This window comes from Colius striatus, chromosome 17 (genome assembly GCF_028858725.1).
Source record: "Colius striatus isolate bColStr4 chromosome 17, bColStr4.1.hap1, whole genome shotgun sequence".
NCBI lineage: Eukaryota > Metazoa > Chordata > Aves > Coliiformes > Coliidae > Colius > Colius striatus.
In genome coordinates, this window is record NC_084775.1 from 12,074,149 (window position 1) to 12,100,658 (window position 26,510).

General features: G+C 39.5%; 1 protein-coding gene across 2 annotated transcripts in view; it reads right to left on the reverse strand.

Moving 5' to 3' along the window:
• Nucleotides 1-26,510, reverse strand: part of TMEM132C (transmembrane protein 132C) — a 198,207-nt gene that overhangs the window by 84,957 nt on the left and 86,740 nt on the right. For both annotated transcript variants that reach the window (XM_062009842.1, XM_062009843.1), the window contains one exon: nt 4,706-4,852. In XM_062009842.1, coding sequence (XP_061865826.1) covers nt 4,706-4,852 — 147 coding nt within the window. The remainder of the gene's footprint in view (nt 1-4,705; nt 4,853-26,510) is intronic.

A 26,510-nucleotide genomic window follows, 5' to 3' on the forward strand; every position in this document is an offset into this window, starting at 1 on the left:
GTAAAGGCTTAGCTATGTTATTCCTGATACTGTTATCGACAGCTACATGCATACATTCCCATGTGTCCTTTTAAAAAGACAGATGCACATCACAAGAACAACTCACCTTGGAGGCTCTGAGAGTTGCACTGGTAAGTTGCCAGCAGCCTAAAAGACTGCATCTAATTTGCACCAAAATATGCATGATGCTTAAAATAATAATGCTCATACATACGTGACTTTCTCATAAATGAACGGAAACTGTTTCTGTTTCAGGGTTTAATGGTAAAAGAAACCCACTGCTGATGTCTTCCTCACAAAGTACCTCTACAGTCCATACCAACCAGTTTCTGCAGACACAGATGTGACCTCCTGAAGACATATACAACTTCCCAGGCATCTACTACAGCAGCAGTGGCATATGCCACCTCAGATCCAATCATGCCTCAATTATCAGTCAGAAGGGTAAACAACTGTAATGAAAAAAAATCCTGACCCAGAAGCACCCAACCTTGTGAAAATCCTATCCTCTGCTCAGACTGCAAGGTTTTGAGGTCAGCAGGCACCTCTGCCACTCTGCTGAGCTCTGCAAACCATTCTGACCCAAAACTGTGCCAGGGGAAGATGACCCAGATTCCAAAAGTATTAATAACATCCACCCCAAACAGAAATGTGCGAACACTCTGTGTCCATACATTGGGCACTGACTTCAGGTATAGTCAGACACACATCCCACATGGCTTATGGTTTTTGAAGTTTGAGACATGTTGTATATACACACTTATTTTTCAGTCACAAGAGAATTCACTTCACTGACATCCTTTGGCAGCATATGGTGGTGCCAGACGGAGGAGGGACCTGCATAGAATTGTAACAGCTTTGTTGCTTTCCTCCATACCCCAATGATATGAAACACAACCTGGTAACATCGTTATCTGTCTCCATGTGAACACAATGATACCCACACAGTGTTAAAAAAAACCACACCAAACACACACACACAAACCCCTCACAACCCAAAAAACTCCCACATATGCATGTGTGGAGAAAGGGAATAAGTGATTGTGACACAGTCTGAAACATAAACATAACATCTGGAAGCACTCTTGCCGAGTCTGCCTCTTTATCAGACAGATGGCTGGAGAGCTGTAAGCCCACAGGCCTCTCAAAAGGTTCAAGGCCAAGAGGATAAAGTGCTACATCACAGCAGTTTTCCATTATGTCAGTTTTTCTAAACGTCTCTTCGTTCTCCCACACTCAGTTTCTCTAACTGGCTGACAGAAATCAAAAGCACTGGGAGACTCCATTCCTTCACAAACAAAGTACAACATCCACAGGCAGAAACATCAGTTCAAGCACAGACTGAAGGCAGCTTGTTCCAGAACAATTAAGAGATCTGAAGAAGCAAGAGGAGTTAGGCCTAGATTAGCCCCAGATGCTGCTGCTTAGTTCTTAACGCCACACCTATAGGAAACTCAGGCTTTGTCAGAGAAGCCAGGTTAAGAAATTCCCCTAACCCTCCTTGCTCCTACTTTTAAGTTCATTTCTTTTGCATCACCACAACTGACAGCATACCTGTTGTGGAGATATATTATTAAAAAGAGGGGTAAAAAAAGACCATGAAAATTACTTTGGTTAAAAATAACCCTCATGCTGTCTTGGAACAGCTTTTACACTCCACGGGGGCAATCCAGAATAAACCACGCTGCAAATATGAGCCCTTCCACTGAAGTTGCTCTCAGGATAGATGTAGTACATCATAAACCAATCACAAAGCCTTAAACTGGAACAAAACAGAGGCAATACTAAGCTATGGAAATGGTTATAATAGTCACCAAAAATATCTCCATCTACCCTGAGGACACATTTCAAGTGTACCAGCTTTCCTTTAGAAACGAGAAACAACAAGGGAAAACGAGTGACCGTGCAGTAGTCTAAGACTTGTTTTCACTAATCAACACTGTTGTTATCCTCATCAATAGCTACTTCAATCTCAGCACAAATTGCATGATGAGGCACACAAACATTGCTGATTTCAAGCTGTAGTAAAGTGTTTCTGAATAAATTTATGTTAAAAGGCTATGGCTTTTGGCTTTAGCAACACATACTCAAAGAGAACAAATATTATTGTAAAAAGTGGGAAAAAAACCCATGACTCACTCAAATTCTTAATAAGTAACAGTAAACAATGATTTATGTCATGTATCTAAAACATCACCCTTAGCTTTTGTTATTTATATAATGTGGAAAATATATTAGGTGCTATGTGGCTTTGCATTCAGACATAAGCTGCTTGTTTCAAAGTGCTTACAATGGCAATGAAAATGAGGCATTTTATTGAGTATGGGCATTTGTTTTGAGAGATTTGAAAGAGTGCAATGGTTCTCCATGATGTGTCAGAGAGATTCCCGTGTAGACAAAAGAACATAGAGAAAGGCCAGAATTTCCTGTTGATATGCTTAACAACTCAACACATCACTCTCCCCATTATGACCAGAATGAATCCTGGATGTAGGTTCATCTGGCTGCCACAAAACAGTTTGTGGGAGGCAGCACTCCACTGCATGGAGAATCAGTTATGAATTTAAGTCATATTCTGACTCACTTCACAGCTAACTGAGGACACTTGACAATACAAGGGGAGAGCCACATTGCTCCTGTTGGTTGCAGCAGAGGAATAAGGCACAACTGTAGAAGACCCTTCATTCTCCTTTCATGCTAGCTGATTCTCTGAGCTGTGCTAGAAATAGCTGGTCACCTAAAGAAGAATAATGCAATCTTCTAGACAAGCTGATGAATGTTCATAAAGCATTCAAGAACTACAAACTTTTGTTTACTTGTCTTTCAGAAGCTCTTTTGCAAGGACAATGGAAAACACCTCTCTGTACTGAAGTTAACCAATGTATTTATGAGTTGGTTGAGTTTGCTGCAAGAGAATATTAGCCTGTGTTGAGGCTGAAATTTCAGAACAGCACCCAACATCCACGCTGACCTTGCTACAGAGCTGCACATTCACCCAAATGAACTACACTGCTAAAGCAGCCTGAAAAAGCTGGTGACAGTGCAGAAGGATCCCATTAGGGATTTGCAATTCTCAACCAAATTAAATTAGCTTAATAGAATATCTGTGCTGTGTGCAGAGGGCTCCATGTGACACTTAGAAACTCAGTGACTGTAACGCCCACTACATCATATGCTTTCCCCCATGTTCTCAGCACACACATGCCCAAGTTTCCCCATCCTACTCTTCCTTGTACACAAACATTTCATTCAAACCTAGGTTTGTCACGCTATCAGAAAGCAGCAACTGTTTACATACACACATGCAAGAGGCATTAATTAAACATTGACTTTTATTTGCATAATTACTGCTAAAAATATTTTTATGGGTTAATGAGACTTTATGTAAATTAGATTGAGAAGCTTTAATTTGGGTTTGATAACCTGACTATTATAGTTTCACAGTTGCAAATACACTCAGGGTTACAAGCTGTGCTGAAGCCATGTCCTCCCTCCAGACTGTTCTGTTTTTCACTCCTGGCAAGCTCAAATGATATATTGTTCCTTTTCCTTCCCCTCCCTGCCCCCCAACTCTCCACTGAAAATCTCACTAACTGCAATGATATCAAGTGTAAATACATTGAATCAAGGAGCTGCTCACGACAAGAGAAATTTCCACATTTTACAGAAGTCCAATATTTCCCTGGCACTCTGACTGGGCACAGAATACAAATGCTGAAATCTGCTCAGGTTTTCTGTGCCTGAAGATAGCACAAACCAACTGCACGGGAAAGCAATAACCAGCTCAGCATCCACCAAATATTTTACAATACTCTTCAACAAGCCCAGGTTTCAGGCTAATAACAAGTGCAGAGCTAGGGAAGCATTGCTCAGATCTGTACAATGAAAAGCTCTGCGTGGACTAACGTACAGCAGTGTTGTGAGAATTCATTAAGATGATACTCAGCAAGAGCAAAATAATTTCCACTGAAAGCAGCAATATACATCACTTTATGGCACAGAAGACAATCATATTTAGTGAAAAAGCACTCCTATTTTGTCTGTAGAACAACTAGACCAAGACTTTTTACTGAGACCAAGTCTCAGTAAAAACATATTAAAGAAAAGCAGGCACTGGCAGGTCAGTTCATACAAATGCTCTCTGGAGTGCACTGCTTTGCCTCTGACAGTTACCAGTGTCTGGCTTAGCAAAGGAACCTCCAGTTCTGGAAAAAGTAACTGTTTGCAGAAGGGAGTTCTGTATTACAAACAGGACACTAAATGCTGAAAGGTTTGAATTATCCTGTACCAATGCTCAACAGTTACAGTGGTTCACTGTAGAATTCATTGCTTGTGTGATGAACCAACCTTAGAGGCTGTGATATGTTCAGGGAAACAAGGTCAAAACTATCAAGCCAAAAAATTATGTTCAGTAAAAACCTCCAAAATTAAGGACATTGATATTCATGCCAAAATGACACCCTTCCACCCCAGGCCTATTCTATTCATTTTTTAATTTCAATTGATGAATTTTATTACCTGGAAACTGAGATGCCCTGTTACAGATTGGCAGATGGTACCGTAGTTAACATAAGTGTCTCCAGATTTCCAGGCTACAGGTTTAATAGCTATGAGTAGCAGTAATATGAGCCCTAAGTCTTTCAACCACTGAACGGTATCATGGATATAAATGAGTTTAATGTGCCAAGAATATGAGGTTTCATACCTGTTCCTTGAACTCGGTGCTATCCTCTGACAAATAACTGTTGTAGTTGAGTGCTTTCCACCATTCCCCACCTCTTGTTTCACGTCCCATTGTCGGGGGTCGCTTGTCTTTGCACTGAGAATGTTTACACCTTTCTTCACCTTTGCCCTGTTGGAAAAAGTAATTGTAAAAAGATTACAAGAGAGTCATTCAGGACTGTGATCTTCTGAATACAGCTCAGGCATGGAAATCTCAATTTATCAGCTTTAAGCTAAGTATTAGATATGGTTCTAATCCATCAGTGATTAAGAGAGTGGTATCATGAATGCAGATTTATGGCAATGTATCACTTCTTTTGGACAGAACCAGCTGTGCATCTCTATATGTTCAGTCACCAGCAGACTGGAGGTAGGATTAAGACTGAACCTGTAGAAAAATGTGCATTCAAGGTTCTCTCTTCTCTCCTGAAGAGAAATTCGTCCCAACATAGAAGATTCAAGGTGTTTCTGTTCAGTTGCATCAAGACAAACTCATGCTTTGTCATTGCATAGAGGAATGCTCCACTGAAGTTATTTAACCCATTTTTATTCCATGTGATGTTCTAGATATCAGTGGACAGGTTGTTGCTCTTCTGCCTGACAATTTCCTCTTTCTGAGAGATTCCCATGGAAATTTCTGTTTGAAATCTCCAGCCTGGAGATAATTCAGCTGTTGGTTAAGACAAGATTTTATAACTCAGAGATATTCTTATAGGATGCAAATATATGCCAACCGTTAGTTATACCCTGTGGAAAAGTTAACTGTATTTATCTAGTGATGCTAATAACATCAGTAATAACTGTATGGAGGGTTAATTAAAGAGCATTTGCTTAATTAAGGTGCATTTGTATACAGAACTCTCAGCAAAGATGCTATGGGCACAGAATATTTAACTGCTGAACTTCTAGCACATAGCATCAGAAATGAGAAAGAGACACCTATACAGTCTTTCTCTTCAGAAGACGTTGAGTAACAAACTTCCACCAGATTCACACAAGACAAAGTGTATGTGGGGATCAGGCTGTCACTTAGAAGTACATTGCTCTGTTAGTAGCATGGCCTCAGCTTCAGATGGAGAAGGCAAAGGGCTGCTTAACTTCACATCCTCAGAGCAGCGTTATCACAGGCTCTACTCAGCAAGAACTGGCTTCACCATAGCAAAGAAGCTAAAGCATGGTGAAAAAACAGATTTTTCTAAAATACTTATGCAACATAAAATGTTAGTTATTGAGCAGAAATCTTCATCTAACAAGATTTGATATCTCCTTGACATTTATGAGGACTCAGCACTTCAGTTCTTTAGAAAAGCTGGTCTTTTTGCATTTTTAGAAAGTGCAGCCATGAATGATCACTTGCCTTTTTGTTGCAGTTTTTCAATGAGAGAAAACTCAATTAATTGAAGGTATTGAAAGAGAAAACATTTTTCTTCCCTGGTATAAAAGCATTAGTGCTTCATTCTCTCATTTGTAACATGAAACACCACGGAGCTTCACAGATTACTGTCTTGCAGTACTAAAACTAGCACAAACTCAAAGCATCTCTAATGCCTCAGAAGTTGAATTACTGAGAAGTGAAAACAGAAAAAAAAAGGGAGAATCAAACCTGCAACTCAAGGTTCATTAAAGCTTAAAGTTATATTAAGTTTTCCAGCATATTACAGTTCAAATAAAAGAACAAGAAGTAAACATTTCATTAACAAGAAAACACTACCATCAATTTTGAAATCTGTATAAATCCATTAGTAGGGTTTTGGTAGTACATGTTTTATGAGATGCTGTGCTGTGTTTTAGGTTACTGTCATTCAGCAACTGGAAAGAAGTAAAACCTGATCATTTAGGTACTTTATTCAGCTGTGCCTTGAGACAGGTTCTGAAATGGCATAACGTCAGTCAAAATGAGGTTCCTCATATTTGGATTTTCAACAGAATTTCAACTTTGTCAGCAGCTGCAAATTGCTCTTTCTACCATGTAGCCTGACACAGTCAATACCTGGGCTCCTGTTAATTAGGACAGACATTTTGTGTGGCCAAGGTTAGTGGTAAAACATACTGCCAGAGGATGAAAGACCATGGCTACAATGCCATTTTGTTAATTAACTGCAGTATGGGGCATTAAGTTGAGTGGTTTTCACACATGCCATTATATAAAGCCCATTAAAAAAAAAATTCCATCCCAGGGTAAAGTAGGTTATGTTTAGTGAGAAAAATCAATGTTGTGATTGCACTTAGCACTGGAATTAGGGTATGAACACCCAGAAGATTGAACTTCCTAAATAAATATGCAGAAGCACAATTTGCAACTCTCCCTCTAAAAAGGGCATTGAGTTTTATATAACAAGGTCAACGGATGAATCAGAATTAAGTCAGACACTGCTGAGCCCCATACATTTTTAAATGTGGTCTGTATGCATATGCCACAAATGTTTTCCCTTACATTTTTATTTACTTGGTGTTTCAGTGCTAGCAAGGAAAAGTCTATTTAATTCCTCACCAAAGATTCATTGACCTTGTTGTATGCTTGTGATTAAATATTAATTTTTTAAATCAATACTGCCAACTTTGTACATAAAAATTTGTAACTTATACTGCCTCACTGAACCCAGAGGACCAAGGATCTAGAGGCCAAATTACTTCATAGTCTCCTGTATTTACCCACCTAATCTATGCAGTAGATATACATTTACTGTATTTATTTAAGGGAGGCAGGTATGGTGACATTAAATGGACATGACAAACAGCTGAAGTACTCAGGTTCCCTTAGTGCATGGTTCCCCACTACAACTGGCAAATTCTCCCTGTTGACACATCCATCTGCTTGCTCATGAGGAAGCCCTGTCCTCACACAGAGGCTTTTCTGCACAGCTCTATGACTTACAAGTGTCCACCAGTCATAAATTATCAGCTTGGACTTCCACCCAAAGCGGAATCAAAATCTACTCCTCCAACATTATTCTAAACAATTCTGGTCTTTTCTATGGGTGTCACTAAATCGCCTCTGTCACTCTGGCTATGAGCTCTTCACACTAGTACTGACTGAAGTCAGTACACACTAGTACATGGTCTCAAGTCTGCTGCTCAGTTACAAAGATCATCCTTTCCTTTTTCTGGATCTAAACACAGACCCTACTAAGCAAGTTACCTACATATGCACAAACCTAAGGGAAGCAAGTTTGATTGTGAATGTGCTGCAAGTTAAGAGGTTTTTGATCTTCTGACAAAAGCAGACCTTGCAATGGAAAAATGAAAGAAAGATCATCATTAAGAACAGTGCAGAACAGCAGCTTCAATCCCACACTACATAAAGGACTCCATCTGAATACGTTTTTGAAGCTTTATGAACACAAGGTAGCCAGAACAGTGGAAGACTTTCTTGCTTGAACTTGGAAGGTTATTAATTCACAGCACAGGATATCTCTGCCTCAGCGTTGTCTCAAAATAACTTTGTCTCTTCAAATCTCTCAAATGGAGAATTACAACATTTTGCTGGCATGTAGAACAAGTAGCATCTCAAAAGCAGTACAGAAAAGGTCTCTGGCAGCTTACCTAGAAATCATTACTTTATTTTTGTCAAGGCCAAGTAACAACATTTACTTACACAATCTCACAGCAAATGCACTTGTGTAAATGTGTAATTTCCATGCAAAATTTCCAAATCAAACCTTTTAGATCTATACAAAGATTTCCATTTAGCACCTCATTTTCCTAACATGTCAAACATAGAAATCATCATCCTAACTATCACATTCTGATCAACTATAGGTGAAAATCTAGTTGTTCCATTTCACTGTCCTCAAATTACAAGAAAGTACAGCAGTATTTAGACATAATACTATACAGCTGATAGACAGTCATTGAAAGGCCATTGAATCAGCAACAGCCAGAGTTAAGGATGTGACTTATGCTTTCAGGAGCTCAGATTATAATTTCCTATTTAAATTTACATTTTTTCAAAACTGCTATGGCCATGGAAGGGTTCTGACACCTGCAGCAACATCTTCAGAGAGGGCAAACTGCTGGGTATCCCACACAGTTCCTCACATGCTGTCTGGTATTGCTTGACAGATGCTCATCCTAGAGAGTCTATCATAGATAGAATGGTAGGGTTGGAAGGGACCTTTAGAGATCATCTTGTCCATCCCCTCTCTTATTCCAGAAACAGTCTTTCCCAAAGCACAGACCCAAGTGAGGCTGCATTTCCTGGGTGTGCCATGATACAGATCAGTAATCTACATGCAAAGGAAGAATCTGAAGTCCCAGGTAGACTAATACCATACAAAGCTGATTAGAAGCCCCGGGTTATATTGGCCCCTGACTTCCTTTAGCCTGGCACTAAGAGGCAGCTGACTCATTGGGAAGTTAAGTTGGTAGCATTAATCAGTGGATGATTTAGCTTCCTGGACAGCTCACTGCAAGATCAGGTGAGCAGCAATGCCAGCGCCAAGGAAGCACAGAAGCATGAAGCAAGGAGCAGAGGGGGGAGCAAGGTAACACCTTGGCAGCAGCAGGTGCCTCTTACATGGGGTTAGCAGCATTGGCAAACTGCACTGCAACAGTGAGCTTACACAGCAGCTCAGGCAGACAAGGCTGCACTAAAGGAAAATAAGCTAAATCAATATTAAATTCCTATAATCAGTGAACTTCATAATATCTAGAACAGTTTTCCAAACACAAACCCCCTGGTTCCTGTTACACTGTTTGTTTTCAGAAGTTTACACTTGGCTCTGCATCTTCTGTGCTCATAAATACCATGCAGTACGATGATCTGAGAGCAGTCTGGGTTTAGATCAGTGACCATTGCTTTGTACAGACAGTCTCTTCAGCTCACATCTCTCATGCAAGCTGCTGTGATGGAAGACATTTTTTCAGGAAGTATTTAAAACACAACTATTGGAGACAGATGCAGGTTCAGTCTAACCAGGAGGCTTGGCTCATCTATAAGGTAGTCCCTGGGTCACACAAGCCAAGCGTGGGCACACTGTAGCTCACCATGTTGGGCATGAGAGAGGATGCTGGTGCTAAATCCTCTGCATTGCCACCCACAGATCTTCATCTGTTTGTTTGTTAAGGTGGTGTTTCAACTGAACCAATACTGACCTCTCTTGGTCAGTCTTCTCAGGAGCTTCAGTGTTTCTTGCAACTCTTTGCTAATCTTCCCTCAGTTGCCCAGACTTAGTAGAAGCCCTTGACATTACCAACTGTAAAGGTCACACTGTAAGACATTTTACTGTATCTCTGGCCTCTGCTGGTGGCTTGTTTCTGGGCTGCACTTTACAGTAAGTCTCTAGCCTTCCCGAGTTCTGCCAAAAAAATTTCAACTTCTTCCTGCCATGATTTAAGTTCACTCCTTTTCTTCTTTGTTCCCAGAGTAAATCAGGAGATTAAAGCCAGCTGCAGGAACCCATAAAACCCAGGCAGGAGACTAACCACAGTAATTAAGCAAGATTTGTTTTATTAAGTAAATCTTTTTCCTTTCATCTTTCTACGTGAAATGAGTTGCAAGATCTCATCACAGCTCTGAACAGACAGGACAGACATCTGCCTGGCAAAGTAATATTCATCAAAAGCCTCACTGCTGGCCTTAGTTGAGAAACCAAAAGCAGAACAGAGGAATATGACCTAGTTAGTCATGTTAGCCTTTCAAATTGACTCCTTTAATTTGCCAAATACACTGACACAGTAAGTGTGATGAAGTGGCTATGGCTCTGCTCAGGCAGTATGGGGGATCAGGTATCAGCTCCAGGCTTCCTGGATGACTCCACACAAACCAGAGGAGGCTGTTTGCCCCTGACTGACTCTAGCAGGCAGATTTCCACCAGTGCTCTATGTGCACACTTTGCCACAGAGGTTTTCATTTACAAGCCCCACATACAAGTAAGCAGCAAAAGAGAGACCTGTCTCAACTGGGGAATTCAGGAACTAAATTTATTAGGTAATAAATTACTGCTAATAGGAGTATTTCTGATTTGGTTTCCATTAAGACAGCTAGTCCAAGGGGCCAGTTGTTCATGAATTTGGTTTTCTTTGATTTCTAGATATATGACATGTGCTAGTCATTACTAAAAGTGAAGATCTTGCTCCTCAGAGCATCTTTTCTCCTTCAGGCATTTTCCTTCTCGGAGCATCCAGAAAAGGCATTCAGGAAACAGCTTTTGTAAAAAAAAAATGGTAAACAGCCTTTAAAATGTCAAAACAGCTAATCTCTTGGTATTCAATCCTTGCTCTTTGCTCCTTCCCCTTTTCCTTTCATTTCCAAGATTGTCAGTTTATTTGAAACAACTTCAAAGAAAGTGCCATAGCAAAACAACCAAAAATTCAAATGTTTTACTTTGAAAATGCAGTAATCAAATCCTGAAGAGTCTCCAAACCAGAAAGCTTCAGGTTCTTGAATATAGGTGTAATTCTGCAAGCAGCTGAGGCAGATTTCAGGATTTCTGAAACTTCCTGTCAGATGAATTGGACTAAATTCAGTTTATTTTGGTGACTTCAGTGTCCATCAAAATTATCTAAATTCCTTCCTTTGCCAGTGAGGGATCCTGGGATTCAAAATTGCTCGGGGGCTGTTCTTTTGTAGTGTTTCTTACATAACTGAAATTCCCCAAGACCCTTGGAAAATCAGCTGTCTTTTATTTCAGTTGGAATAAGTGCTTCATATCCTTCAGGAAGCTTTGAAGAGCTCAGCTGCAAGGCACAAGGTGGATCCTGTCAGCTGTATTTTTTTTTAACTTCCAAAAAAGAAATCCAATTCAGTGTGGGATGTTCCAGTGCATTACCAGTGCTCTTGAGGTGTCAGCTATCCCATTATTTATTTTAAAAGGAAATGAAAAAGAGATGCTTTCTGTAAAGCTTGGATACTGCTACTTAAGCCACAGAGAAAGTCATTTAACCTCCTAATGGAATAGCAAAACTGCTTTCTGCAGCACTGAATGTTCATAGCACTAGTGAAGGGACTACAGGAAAGGCAGGAGAAAAAAACCTAAAAGCAACAACAAAAAAGCAGGAGGGAACTTTACAACAGAGAGAATCAGGTTTTGTCTTCCAAACTGAGAGGAAATCCAGTCTGAATTTACAACCTGCTAACATTCTGCCTCCAGCAAAGATAAACACTGTAAACTCCTGACTTCACAGCTGTCACAAAGCTGCTACTGTATTTAACTCCAGCTCATCCTGCTTTCACAGAAACAATCACATTTCAGCCCAGATATTAGTTCATGGTTCCCAAATCCACTGGTGGGGCTGAGTATTTAAACCTGAAACAGGCTTACAGGAGCTCAAAACATAAGGGAGCTCTTGCAATGGCTGCTAGAAACTCTACGTGCCCTTAACTAACTGCATTTAAGGGGCCACTTATGTGGCAAAACCACTGATATTGAACTCAAATTATAAGAGCAGTAACAAGATAGAAAACAAGATGGTCCAAGGTAGAAGAAAGCAAAATCATGCACCAAATTCTTCCAGTTCAGCATATATCTCCCTTTTATTAACTTCCCAATCCAGGAATTTCTTTGGACATAGAAGTTGTCACCATCTCCCACAATTTTACATAAAGTATTATAGGGTTTAGAGTTTTTTGAGCCTTGGTTCTTAGAGGAGTTTGGAAGGAATCCTCATAGCTATTAAGAAATGAGGAAGGGGAAAAAAACTGAGAGTAGGACAAGTGTTTTCAATAACAAGAATCCCATATTTGTTCTTTTTGTAATCTTTAATATTTTTGAAACACTTGAGGTTGGCAACCCAAAATACAAAAAACCATTCCCATTAGGAAGGATGAGGATCCCCTTGTGATAATCATTGTCCAAGCATGGTGCAGAAAGATCTCCTCTGCATGTACAGAATAAGAATTAATCAGCATTTAATGTATATATGTAATATAAGTATGAGTCAGCAAACTAATGGGAACACATCATTTGGAAGCACAAAACCACAAGGGACAAGACTTTTCAACTCCCTTCTCGTTGCCCTTTACCTGTTACTCATGGAATCAGGAAAAAAAATTGGGTTCACAAGAAATGTGAGGGAAGCTCCTACTGAGAAAACCAAAGTCTTACAGTGCCTGAGAGGTGTGTGCAGCAGTGCTTTAAAACTGTTATACTCCTCACATTAAGCATTTTAGATGCTTAACCTTAACTGACTAGGGAGCAGCCCAAGTCTGCAGTTTTCTGATGACTTATTCACCCTTTCTGTTTCCTTAAAGAGTGAATGAGCAGAAAGGCTATTTTATAACTTGAAACTCATGCGAACCAACGGGTACAAGGCAAAGCTCCATCTCATGGACTCTGCAAGGAACTGAAAGAAGGTGATGAATAATCATGTCTAGGTAAAGTCCTTGAAAAGTCTTTGCTAAAGGATCAGTATCTGAGTGAATCCTCATTTATAAATTACTGTCTGTTGAAAAGCGAGTTGGAATAAGCATCTGTCTCACACCAACACATGCATGCAGAGAGAGACAGGAGAGAGACAGAAGAGAGAGAGATGGGTGTTGAGTAAACAAAAAACCTACCAGGGCGAATCAAGAGTGCAGATTTAGCTGCACATGCTAAATACAAGCTCATTGCCCCCACAGATCTATTTTACAGGACCAGAGACACTTTAAAGATAAGTAAATGCTTTGAGATTATATTCCCTTCTACATGCAGTTCTATTATTACAAAAAAAAATCTCTAAGCTGCATATTTGTGACATTCCCCCAGCTGGCAGAGCAACAGCAGTGCTGAGGAAAATACTTACTGTTTGCAATGGTTATTAGGATTATTACTTAGACCCCAGTGATTTTCTGAGGTAATCTTCCCATGCAGTCCCTTTGTATTTTTAATCCCATCCGTGCTCCCCCTTCAGCAGCTGTCATGAAGACAATTTTGCCATCAGCCATGCAGCTACAAGGGTTGTCTTTCCTGTTCCCTTAGAGAAAAGTAATATTACTGAGATCAACTGCTAGAAAGAGGAAGGGGCTCAAAACATCAAAAAAGAGAGGAGTTAGTCAAATAATTGTTTCAAATGTTTCAAACTATACTAGGTATTTGTACAACAAAAGACTCATTACCAGGTGGTTCATCCACAACAAGCATCACACTCTCTTTTGCACCCTAATTAGTCTAGCTGAAGTTGACCCAAGGATGGAGCATTTCACCAGTACCCTGGAGAGAACTCCCTCCAGACAGCAGGGAGTTTGCTGCCTTGACAGGTGCTATAGTAACATGTGCTTCCATCCATTTAGTCCTTACTTCTCTTCTCTTTGAAGTACTGAGCAGCACCAACCAAGAGCAACCCTTTGACATAGCTGAGTGCCAAAACTACAATCAACAAAGCAGAAAGACTGCTAAGAAAAGTAACTGTAGAATAAAACAAGAATTATGGCAAAGTGATTCTTTTACATTGTTTGAACTCTAACTCCAGTATTTGGTTACAGTTTTTGCCTTGCTCATCATAATCCTCACACTAGTGCACAATCACTTTAAGGCACATTAACATCGCTGCTATTCTTGACTTTGTTTCATAACAAGCACACCTTGTGTTGTAAGCTGCACACAAGAGTGTGATAAAAACATAGTCTAAGGGGATACACAGAACTGCTAGCTTTTAGGCTTGAGTCTTAATATAGGAAATGCTGGCTGTACTACACCTTCCAAATTGGGTTCTCTCCCACTTTCAGTTTACTCAGCATTAGTACACATCCTTGTGCCCTGAGGTAGTTACTGGTAGTTTGTGTATTTAGGTATAGTTCTGAAGCCTCCCGAGACTTCAGTAAGTCAGCAGAAATACTCCTGCTGACCTCAGGGCCCTTGGATCAGATGCACAAAGCACACACAGGTTTCCATGGGGTCACCACCTGGCCCAGAGAGCCAGTAAGCACTGGCAGCAGTGTTAGCATGTGATGGAAGCTCATTTCGCTCAGGAGCGAGAAAGCAACGCTAGCAAATTATGGGTGAGATGTGGCTCTGGGAGTTCAATTCAGACAGAAAAATACTCTCATCCTCCTACAGCTTCTTTTGAAATTGAAACAAATATTTCTATCTTTTTCCAGAAGTGACTGAGTATAGAGACAGTGTTCTAATCATTAAGAAATTCTTCAAAACCTTGTGCATTTTACCTTATATATGCATCTATACGCTTGTCCACAGATACATACACAGAGTATTTCATACCCAACATTTTCTTGTTTCTCTTTACCTTTTCCATGTCTGTCCTTCCACATTTTTCTCTTCACTTTGTATACTTGTGTTATATTTTTACCACTTTCTTTTGTTTAGAAATATGACTCAACCAGACCAATCACCACTAAGTTACAGTTCCAATTCCAGCTGATCCATCCCTGCTGTCTTTTAGCTGCATTATAAGGGCATCCTGTACCCAATCCTAGATCTTCAGCTTCTTCTTTGTCTGACTTTAGTTTGCAGTGGTGTCACATCACAGTCCAAAGGCATTTATTTTATTTTATTTTGTTCTCCAAAAAAAAGGTAACACACACACACAAAATATACAGTTGTTTTCAATAAGCATGGACTCATGGCCAATCCACTGAGGCTGCCAGATGATAAAAACACAGACAGTGAGGGGTCTCCCTCTTTAGACCAGGAAGTTTTCACGTCCAAAAGCATTTCCTGAGTTAAATGAAAAATTTCTCTCAACTCCTACACAATTCCTTAGTGGAGAAACTATGACTCCACTTCATGATTATGCCTGCTGTCCCTCCGAATCAGTTATCTGCTCCTCTTCAAGATACCCTGTTTCTGGCTTTGGGATACATTGTCAGAAAGCTGACTTGTCTTGGCTGGATCTAAATAGCCTTGACTAATGCATCTCAGCAAAAGGAGTCCCTTAAAGCCTTTCCACATTAAGTACGTGGTGTCCAATTCCTGTTCTAGAAAACCAGGAATAAGTATCAACCAAAAGAGAAGTAAGCCTGTCCAGTTGTAGGACTGTTACACCAAAGGATTAGGTACAAGAGCTCGGTCAGTAACTCACTTGGAAGTTGCTTTCTTTTTTGTATGTTTTGTTTGTCTTACTCTAGGCTCAAGTATCTAATTGTAATAGCAATTACTGCTGCAGAGCATCTCAAACAACTCCTCCTTCTCTGCCCAAAGAGGGCTGTCAAAGCCATCTTTAATACTAATTACAGACTATCAAAGAAAGAGCTTTTCCTATAGAAAATCTCACCAGCAAGAGAGAAAGGGAATAAGAACTGCAATCAAAATCAAAGCATGACTTGACACTTTTAAACAAGGCACTGTTTGCCCTTTTCAAAAGGCTGAGAAGTTTTTGCTTGGAGTCAGGGTTGCCTTAGGAGTGAGCTGGCAGATGGCTGTGCATTAGAAACCACAAGCTTGCTGTTTATTGCTGTACAGTTACAGGACCAGGTTTTACATCTTTAATTTACTAGGCCCATTTAGGTCATCGAAATTATCTCAACAACCACTGCTGGGTATGCCCAAGGGCAATGAGCCATTTCAACAGGACCCTTTAAGAACCCTTTTTTGGAGGCTAAGCCTGCACTCCAAGACAACTTTTGGACTTTTGAGGCCCTAATGGACAGAGTAAAGTCTTGAGAGGTCAACAAACTACTGAGCTCCTTTGACATATTGCAGGAATCAGCAGGAAGATTCTGGGATGCATCAAAGGAAAACCAGCTGTCACTGAAAGCCAGGGGCAACATAGTATGTTCCTGAATGCAGATATTAAGGTCATGATATACTTAAAACAAGAAAAAACACCCACAAGATAAACCAGATCAATACATTTGTAACTCTCATTGTGTTTATTCCTTCACTCTGTGAGGATTACAGATCAGTATGTCACATTCCCTTATCACCTCCTGGGCAGTCTTTTTTTCTCCCCCCTCGATGACTCTCCCCAAAAGTCATTTCAATTCATCCAACTGCAACGAGCTAACTGCAGGGATGAAAATCATTTTGTTTCAGCTTGATGCAGCAGAAACGCTCTAGACCTAAATAGCATATGACAGAGCACAACACAAGCACCTGATTTAGGGTTGCACAGGCTTCAGCAGCAACAAAGAATTTGCTTTCTGAAAATGCTGAAGCAGCTACTCCCAACACTGTATCAGACTAATAACATTCAAAACTAAACGTTGGGTAAACAAGCACATGGATAGATGAACACACACACTGAGCATCCCCTGCCCTCACACTTGAAGTGCTGCTACAGAACTTCACTGTGCCTTCTCCAACCTTGCATGCAATTTCTGTTTATAGTTAAAACCATCTATACAGACAAGAGTCTCAGGCTATGGAGATAAGGTTGGAACTGTCATGAGTGCATTATAAAGGTTCAAACCACAGTCACTGAACAAAAACAGCACTAATATGTATAATTATACATCCTCCTGTTGCTCCCTTCTAATTTGAGGGCACCCAGTTCAAAACTTTAAGATGCTCAGGGATTGGCAACATTGCTGCACATTGTTTTTTTGGGGCCAAAATCCTGCTATTCTACAGAGTACTTCTAGAAATAGGTGAGGAAAAAGTTGGTCTACAGGCCTCCTTTTGTTACAAGAACAAGCATCCTGTCATTATGAAAGATGTTTTAGCACTGGCTCCTGTCTACCAGAAGCTGATGGAGGTTACTGGACTTACACATTACATATGCCAGTCTATTTAATGGCTTAGCAAATCTCTACCCATCTCCTAAGCCATTGACTTTCTTATTTTAAAGGCCTTAGATGAAACCATTAAGAGTTATGGGGGATACAGCAATGAAGGATATAGAGAAATGGCAAGTACAAAGAGAGGTATATGAATATTATGCAGAAGAGGCCATTACTCTATGTACTGAATGAAAGTGTTTCTGCTCCTTACAAAAGGAAGGATTTCTCTTCCTCTGATCAGAGGTGACAAAGCCAGAATGTTAATGCTAGAAAAACACAGGGAGGGCAGGAAGAAGGCTGCCAGCAATTTCCCTTTGATTTCATCAGCCAATCATGCAATTACACACATTTATTTTTTTGTGAGCAGCAGACACTTTCACACTGGGAATGTCCCAGGGGAGAGACAAATTACTAAGTCTCACAGATCTTACTACAAAATTCCACACATATTTCAGTCAAGCAAGACATCAATGTTCTCGATCTTCTGTCCTTTAGGTCTGACACAGCTTGTGTTACTGACTTTAAAGGGGACAAGACTGGTCACCAGGTAGTAAGTCTTTTCTCAGTGACAGAAGTTTCATGGAGACATAACTCAGGACTAGCTTTGACTCTGCCTTGCTGTGGATAATGATCAAATCAGGCCTTTAGTACCTAAGCTCCCTTAAAATTCTCTCCATCTATCACTGGGTCTTCTACTCCCTAAATCCAGTCCATGTGTCCCTGTGAATCTGAAGCTGATGATGCTTAGCAGCTCTCAGCAACATTATATACAGAAAATATCACATGAATGCAATTATAATACTTCTAAACTGAAGCTAGCTATATACAACCACTATATGCTCTGCTTTAATGCCCATAGTGGTAAGTTTAATGTAATGCAACCATGGCAGAGTGAGCACACTTCCACTGACACAGAGGTGATAAGGCAACCCAAACAAGATCAGAGATTAGGGACTGCATCATTACTATTAGCAGAAACAGTAACCTCAAGAGAAAAGCTAGAAGCTCTGCTATGTTGTCATACTAATGCGTTATCTGAGTTTATACCCCAGAAAGGTTTGTTAAAGGGAAAAGGAAGGGAAAAATCTACATCATAAACTGCCAGAAGAGCTCTGATTTTGTTTGGATCAAATTATTTAAGGTCCAGCTATTACCTATTTGCACATGGAACTGAAAAAATTAAAACAATCTGATAGATTTGTTGTCTCTGTCACTGGCAGGGAAAGTGGGTGCTAATTTTCAGTACAAACTGCTAGGCTGAGTAGGTATTAAAAATCCAGTTGCATTCTATGGAGCAAAGCTGTCATGCAATTAATATGCAGAAGGTGTGCCAGCCTTGCAATAAACCAATATTGCTGTGTTGTAATACTGAACCATCCGCAGGAGCACGCCAGCCCACAAGACCATTTGTGACTTTGTTTTATGTTGTATGCTGGGAGGCTATTTTCCACCTTTTTATGACATTTTAAGGCCATTCTTTCAGCATATGAAAAGTATGTAAATTTAGGACACCCTCCCTAGCTTCAAGTAGATTTATCTGTGATACAAGAGTGGATGGACTACAACACTGGTTTGTTCATTGGACAGATACAGTACAGCTACTACAGTATGCTTTTCATTGTCATCTAATTTAGTCTTTCACTACCTGGTCTCTCAATCCAATTCTACTAATTTTTCAGAACCTTTGCCCTCCTAATCCTATTACACTGGTGATTTTCAAAAAGATTTTGCTGCCAGTGACTCAGAAAACCACCACCACCACCCCTGCCACCTGCTTCTACTCCTTCTTCCCTTCTCAAAATGATGACTCTTCAGTACTTTGGAATTTCTTTGGAAAACAGATGCTTTTTTTTTTTGTCTTTTTTGTGCAGCCCTTCTAGATGGAATTTCCCTGCCTCTGTTTGCAAGGGTGCCATTTGGAAGACCATGACCTATTTTTTATTTATACCTCTGCTATTCACAAAGCTTAAGGCCCCAGGATGAATGCATCTTCCCCAGTGCATGCTGGATCCTCTGCTGGCTAATGACATTTGTCTAAAGCTTCTAGTAAAAACAAGCACCGTGAGCTGAGCTGCAGTAATACCAAGGGTAATGTGAGGTTTACAAAGGCAATAAATCCATCATGTGAACGGTAGTGGCGAGATTTACCTTTTAGTGATAAGGCAGAGACTTGAGAACTGGGAGGTTATGAAATCATTACTGGATAGGAAAGAGGTTTAAAAGAACAAAATCATTGTATTTATATGTTTGTATTAAAGCTTGTGGAGTCGAATGAGGGAAGAAAAGCAGGGAAATAGTATTTTTATTCCTTTAGCTGAATATTCATAGTGTATTTTAATTATTAGGCTTTGCCCTCTATATCAATGTTAAATGAGGCTTCATAGCAGCAGTAAATAATGTGAACCTTAGAAAAATAGGGAGTCACCTTGCAGTGGCTGAACAAAGCATGTGAGCTGATCTGTGCCTTCTTCATCACGATTTCCATATGAGAATGAAAAGGCTGCTTTCACAGACAGGGCTGAGGCCTAGGGGCACACAGACTGAAAAATAACACCACCTTTTCATTTGTAATCTGAACAAATTTAATGTAGAAGCTATTGATGGAAAGTGAACTTAGAACCTCACATTTCTATTTTTTCCACTGCACTTTAAGTCTCAGGCTTTATTAATGGAATAAGTGCATTTGTCTCTTGCAGGCCTGAAAAATAAAGCACCGAGAAGTAACATATGGAATATGCCTTGGGCAAGAGAGATTTTGTTCTGGTATTGCTGTTTTTCTAATAAAATTGAAATCAGGCATGACTGCACACGTTTCTGTAAAGACTTTCACAGGGGGTGGCCTTAAATAAAGGCACCCAAAAATCACAGCCATTTTTTATTATATTGCTAATCTGAACTGTTCAAAGCACAATGATCTGGGATTCCTAAACTCATGAGATGTTCTTTCCATGTCCTCCACTTTTGAGTCAAATTCTTGGAGAAATTTCTCTGAGTTTCCTCTTTAAATATAAGAGCTAGAAACTTCATTTTCTCATGGCAAATTGCAATCCTCTTTCTATCTCACAACTGCAGCAGGGGATGCTCCTATAAAAATAATCACTGAGATTGAAATTCCTTAGGAAATTATGACAATTAGCAACATTCATGGTAAAAAGCATGGCAGGTGTAGACCTCTCATGCTACACATTCATCTCAGCTTGTCTCCAGGTGAGTTAAATAACTGTGAGCTGGTGTCACACTGGTTCCTTGCTATTATCATTGCACAGACAAAGTGGACCTAAACACACACACCTTAGAGGCTATATCAATTTAAAGCTTCCCTCTAGGAGATTTTAGGTCTTTGAACCTCTACTCTAAGATTCAAAGATACAGAGTTATCAGTATATTTTCTGCTTTAGGCTGTGTCTGCCTTAATTCCTCCATGTGCTTACAGGTAGTTTTGGTACCTGACCTCAGAGCTGTGTTGCAGTTTTTCAGTCAGCATTAGTAAAGAGTTTTAGGGCAGAGTTGTGATAAGCATTGTCAAGGATTATGGAGAAGTGCCTCAGGCACCAAGATTACCTTTACTTTTGAATGTCTTTGATGCAAAGTCCTGGACAAGCAACATGATTGTCTTATGCTCAGTAAAAATTTAGGTTCTTTTGTTCCCTTCCCAATATCTAACAACACCTAAAACTGAACAACCTGGAAAAAATTATTCCAGTGAGAAGGTCATGACATTCAAGGGGGATTTTCCTCTTGAAAACAGAAGTGCTTTTGGTCTGCCTGGTTAAGAAATGCTCAGGCAAACCGTTTAACTTCCACTGAGTCAAACTCACAGTGTCAACAGTTCCAAAGAGAAGTGCTTTCTGGTTTCTTGTTTCACACTTCCAGGGCAGTTGATTGAAAAACTGGACAGGGAGAGAACTGTGTATTTCTGAAATGTTATAGAACAGGAACATTTTGTAACAGTCTGATAGTACACCAAACCACTTAGAACAGCAATACACATCATCGGCTCTTATTTTAGGTCTTCGGTTAAATACAATAATCACAGACCCTGGAGATATTGCCTCTATTTTACACCACAAAAATTAAGATGAAATCAAATGAATACCTGTCCAGCTTCAGCTTTCACTAGGCAAGACCTATGACAAGAAACAAACCTAAGTGGAAGTATTTCTTCCAAGCCAATGAGTTAACGGTTCACATTTTGGTTTAATAAGACAGAGTAGAAACTGCAATTTGAATATCAACCAAGGGAAGAAGCCCAGAGCAGCCTCTCCATGTCCTAAATGTAGCCACATTTCTCATGATGTGTTCCCAATTCAGACTGAAACTGTGACAGTAGCTTTGGGCACACAGCTATGCCACAGTGTGACTCAAAGAAGTAGTATCACAGGTTACAGCGGTGCCTGAGTAACACCAGTATTGCTGCACATCTATGTATGTTTGGGGTATCTACCACTCTATACAGTGAGTTACTCCTAGGTATACCTTTGCACTGATATAAGAGTTTAGTATTCAAGGTATGAAAACCTGCATAAGATGTACTGAGCTGAGACAGCCAGGGCTAGAGTGGCAAAAATCCTGTGACCCAAGGTAAGCACAAAAGACAGGATTTTGGAACTCTTCAGTCTCCAGAAAAAAAGAGAAAGATTTCAGGAAGAAACACCAGATATACAACTACTGGAAACATGACAGTGTAAATAGAATCCGTCTAGCATCAGAACAGTCCATGACACCTATAAAGAATATATGTTTGTGCTGGTGTCTATCCTGTAAGAGAACAACTTAATGTATGAGCAAAAAAGCTGAACAGAAGTTTTGGTCCTCAAGGTTTCAAACTCCTGGTTCTAATAAAATACAGAAAAGTTGGGTTTTTTGCTTTCTTTTCACTGATTCTAATAAAATATAGAAAAGAGATTTTTTTTTTTCTCCCTTCTTTTCACTGTTAGTATCAGATTCCTTAGAAATATCTAGCATGGAACCTATTTGGTGATTCTCATCTACTACTAAGCATCACGAGCTTGTGTTTATAACCTGGTACATGTGGTACCTTATGTAGACTAGTTAGCACCAGCAAACATGTCTTGTGAATTGTCTGTACATGTTTTGGCAGCAGAAAATGTTTTGCATAAACAGATCCCATGGGTACATATCACTATCTGAAAGGATACATGCAGTTCTTCTGGGTCTGGAGCAGAAATATAATTAATTAAATGGAGGAGACAATGAACAACAACATTTTACAAGCCAAGTTGCGATTAATGTCCTGTTCTGAGAATTGAGGTAATGAATCTGATTTTACACTTCATGTTTTCAACAATGTCTGAGGAGATAAAGTAATAGAATGTCCATTACCCAGGAATAAGATTGACACAGTCTCATAAAATGCTTTGTGATTGTATAAATAGCATCAAACACGGAAAAATCCAATGCACATAGCACATATAAAATGTCATGGACACCTCATTTTTTTTCTCCATTCAGCAGGAGGCAGCAATGCAAGCAGAGAGCTGGAGAGTATATTAAGAGGCACTTGTGCATTTCAGCATTTCTGTCTTACCTGAAGGTGGCTGACAAATGCAACACATATCAATAAAAGAAGGAATAGAGTACAGGTGATCCTTGGTGCCAATGCTTGCTTTTCATTGCTAAGGTTTAATTAAAATACAGTCCATATTAATAGTATTTATAGATGATTATCAAAGGTGTAGCACTTGCAGGCAGGAAAAGCATTTTTGTTTATGATCCAAGCTATGCTAGTGCTGTTTTTTAGAGGGCAAGTAGCCCAAAAAGGTTGAATGACTTCCCCAAAGTCACACACTCACTAAACTGACAGTAAAGGAATAGAATGCTTAACACTTAATTTCCTTTCACATGCTGTCTTGTACACCATCAAGTCTAATGTTACCATGTGACTGGTTTGTATATCTGAGTTGAGAGTCTCTCCACTTACAGCAGGAAATATCTTCTGTTTATTGGACTCTCCAAGCAAAGGTCAAAGAGCAAATAAATGACAGAGTTAAAGCAAGACCACTCCACTTCAGCTATGAAATGCCTGAGATACTGTTGATAAAACTTAAAAGCTTTCCTTCACCATCCTCTACAACCACGTAACCAGACAAAAGATTCCAAGTCAGAGGTATTTCCCAAACAAACTGTGCAATCTCAAACACAAAAACAAATAGCAAAAGTTGAGCTTTCCAATAGCTCTGTCAGTACAGAATATTTACCAGGGTTGTTGTTTTTTATGACAACCAATAATGACATAGTAATTTTCTCTCTTATTTTGCAAGTTATTCAATTTATGAAACTGTCAGTCCTTCATGACACCCACAGCAATTTTTATAAGATGGAGAGATCAGGTTTTTTTAGGATGTCAACATTAAATATTTTGTGAACATAGTTGGATAATGTGGCATTTCCAAAACAGCTTTAGAAACTGTGCAGTCATTTACCCTCCCCGTGTCAGGAGGGGGTAAGCATAATGAACGGTACAGAATTGCACCAGAGTAAGCCTCATTTCTTTCTCGTGAGACTTTAACTCACCTAGAGTGAATTCACTCCCTTACACACCACCAGTCTGAAGCCTATTCACCGTTTAAGTCTTCAAAATAGGATTAGGGGATTTAAGTAGCAGAGAAGCTTTGCATTTTCCATCTAGTTTCTTAATGAATTTTTACATTAATGGGAGTGAGCATTACAGCCAAGCACACGAGTTTCTTAACATGGCTGTGTCAAGCCTTTGGAGCAGACCCTTCCAACCAAAGAGAATGCATGACCTCCTCAAAGTAGGGCAGCAAAACGTTGTTTGCTTTTGTGCTGAGACAGGATTTTCATTCAGATACATAGAAGTGAAAACTAAGTAATGAATTTCTCAAACCTTTTCATTATTATAAGGGATTTTTTAGCTTGCTGGATTTGAGTTGGTATTCAAAGCCAGTCTTGAATAGCTTACTACACACTGTCCTTTAAATAGACCTAACTTAGAAGTAGTTTTTCCCAGTCTCAGCAGCCCTCATAAACAAAGGTATTTAAGAGAGAAAAATGAACAGCCACATGAATTAGGAGCTATTTACTCATTTTAATAAGCAAATACATAACAACGAAAACTCAAAGTCACCCCATCATCACAAACCATGTTCATCTCAGATACTATGCTATACAAAAGTTTACAAACTACATTTCTTGGCACTTGATGCATGCACATTGCCAGACTTTTATCTAAGGATCTGAACACACTGTACAAGTATTAGTAGTTGCAAGAAATCTAATTAGCTATAATATCAAATGCACTTAGAAGAGAGATAAAGGTATGGTAAACCATAGAACCAGTTCACATGAGACCTGCAGATCAAATGGAGCTTAACCACAGGCTTTCTGTGCATCTTGTGGACTTCTACTACCCATCAGCTCCATAACAAGCCTTTTTTCACCTCTCGTAGGTAGGGGTTTTCTGTTCTGCAGTATTACATGCCCAGAGGCACCAGTCACGACCAAAACACCAGACAAACTGGTAGGAGAGATTTCTACCCACACATAATAGTGACAAGTCCAAAAGACAGAGTGCCACACCATGCCCAGAGAGATGAAATGCTTGGTCTGACTGCAGGAGAAATACAAACTGAACCCATTTGCCATGTCCTTACCTGTCAACATCAAAGAGTCCAGGATGGCTTGGATTTGCCACATGGACACAAATGACCTGTGCATCTCCTGACTAAATCTGGTACAGCATGCCTGTTGGGAATGAACAATGTCAAATCTGCACACACAGAGGAACTGTTTATCAAGGGTGCAGGAAAAGCTATTGGAAACCACCTCTTACCATTTGCACTGTTATATGTCCTAGATGATTGCTTAATGTTTGGATGGAAGAGGAATGGCAAAGAACATAGTAAGTACATTGAAACTTCTAAAAACAGTAGACTTCTGCTCTTGACTAGTAGAGGTGAATTGTACATCTAATCCCTTAAGCGCAATATCAACCTACTGTCATCATTTCAAGTCTGTAAAGAGTTAATAAATACTCCAGGAGATAAAATGTAGGAACAACCTAGTCTCACTAATTTGCAATTGACTGAAGATCAGATGTCAACAAAGGAGTGGAGAAAAGGCATAGCTAGGGATGGAACAAGGCTGTCCTAGTTCTCTCCTTTAACTTCACAGAATGTTTGAGAGGAATGAGGAATAAATGCAATCTGAGCATAAAGAGGTCTAGTCTCCAAACCAGACATATGCCTGCCTCTCATTAGAGTTCTTGGGAGATGGGAGCAAGGATCTGTCAGAAGAACCAGACCCAACAAAAAAGTAGGGATATAAAATACCAGATCACTTCAGAGAGGCAATAAAGACAATATGGAAAAATTATAACAAGCCAGTGTAATTGTTCAAAGGTAACTGCCTCAAGGACTGTTGTAAGGCTTGTAAAGGTTTTTCAACTAATAAAAAAGGTACACCATTTTTACAATGGGATAATTTAAAGCATTAAAGCTTTGCAGGAAAATAGGATACTGATGATTGTGTTGGTTAACACAACCTGATGATGTAAATTTAAAGAGAAATCACACTCACAAGGTATTATTATATTTATTCTTTCAAAAAGCATTTTTAAACAGAAAAAACATTTAATATCTTTAAAATTCAGTAGTTAAACACTAAAATATAAGTTAGCAACTTCTAGACTGACAACTTTGTTTGGCTGGTTGCAAGAAGATATCTACTGTCTTGATCTATGACATTTTCAGAGCTTTATGCAAGAAAGGTACGACATCTGTACTGATCTGAGTACTGCAATGAAAGCAGAGCTTGGCATATTTATAGCTCTAGAATGCTCTTCTTTGATCACATGGGTCAGGGAAGTTATACTTTTGGTAGCTGAAGCTGGGGACTAGTCTTTTCTCTGCTATTTACTCACTGCTACCAAGTTTTTTAGCCTTTATATGCACTGGGTCTACCCTTTAAGTGGAACAGTGATTAACATAACTTTCAATACCATAGAGGTGCACTGCTAAGTCTTAAAAGAATACATTTAATTTTTAATCAATGCTACCTAACAAAAATTAGAAAATTATCATTGTTTGCAGAGTTCAGTCCCTTCTGAAAGCTACTATATTCTTGAAAACTGTATTGCTACATGAAAAGTAGTTATATAGGTCTAGTTTATAGGTTATATATAAAATAATTCACGGCTTCAGGAGATATA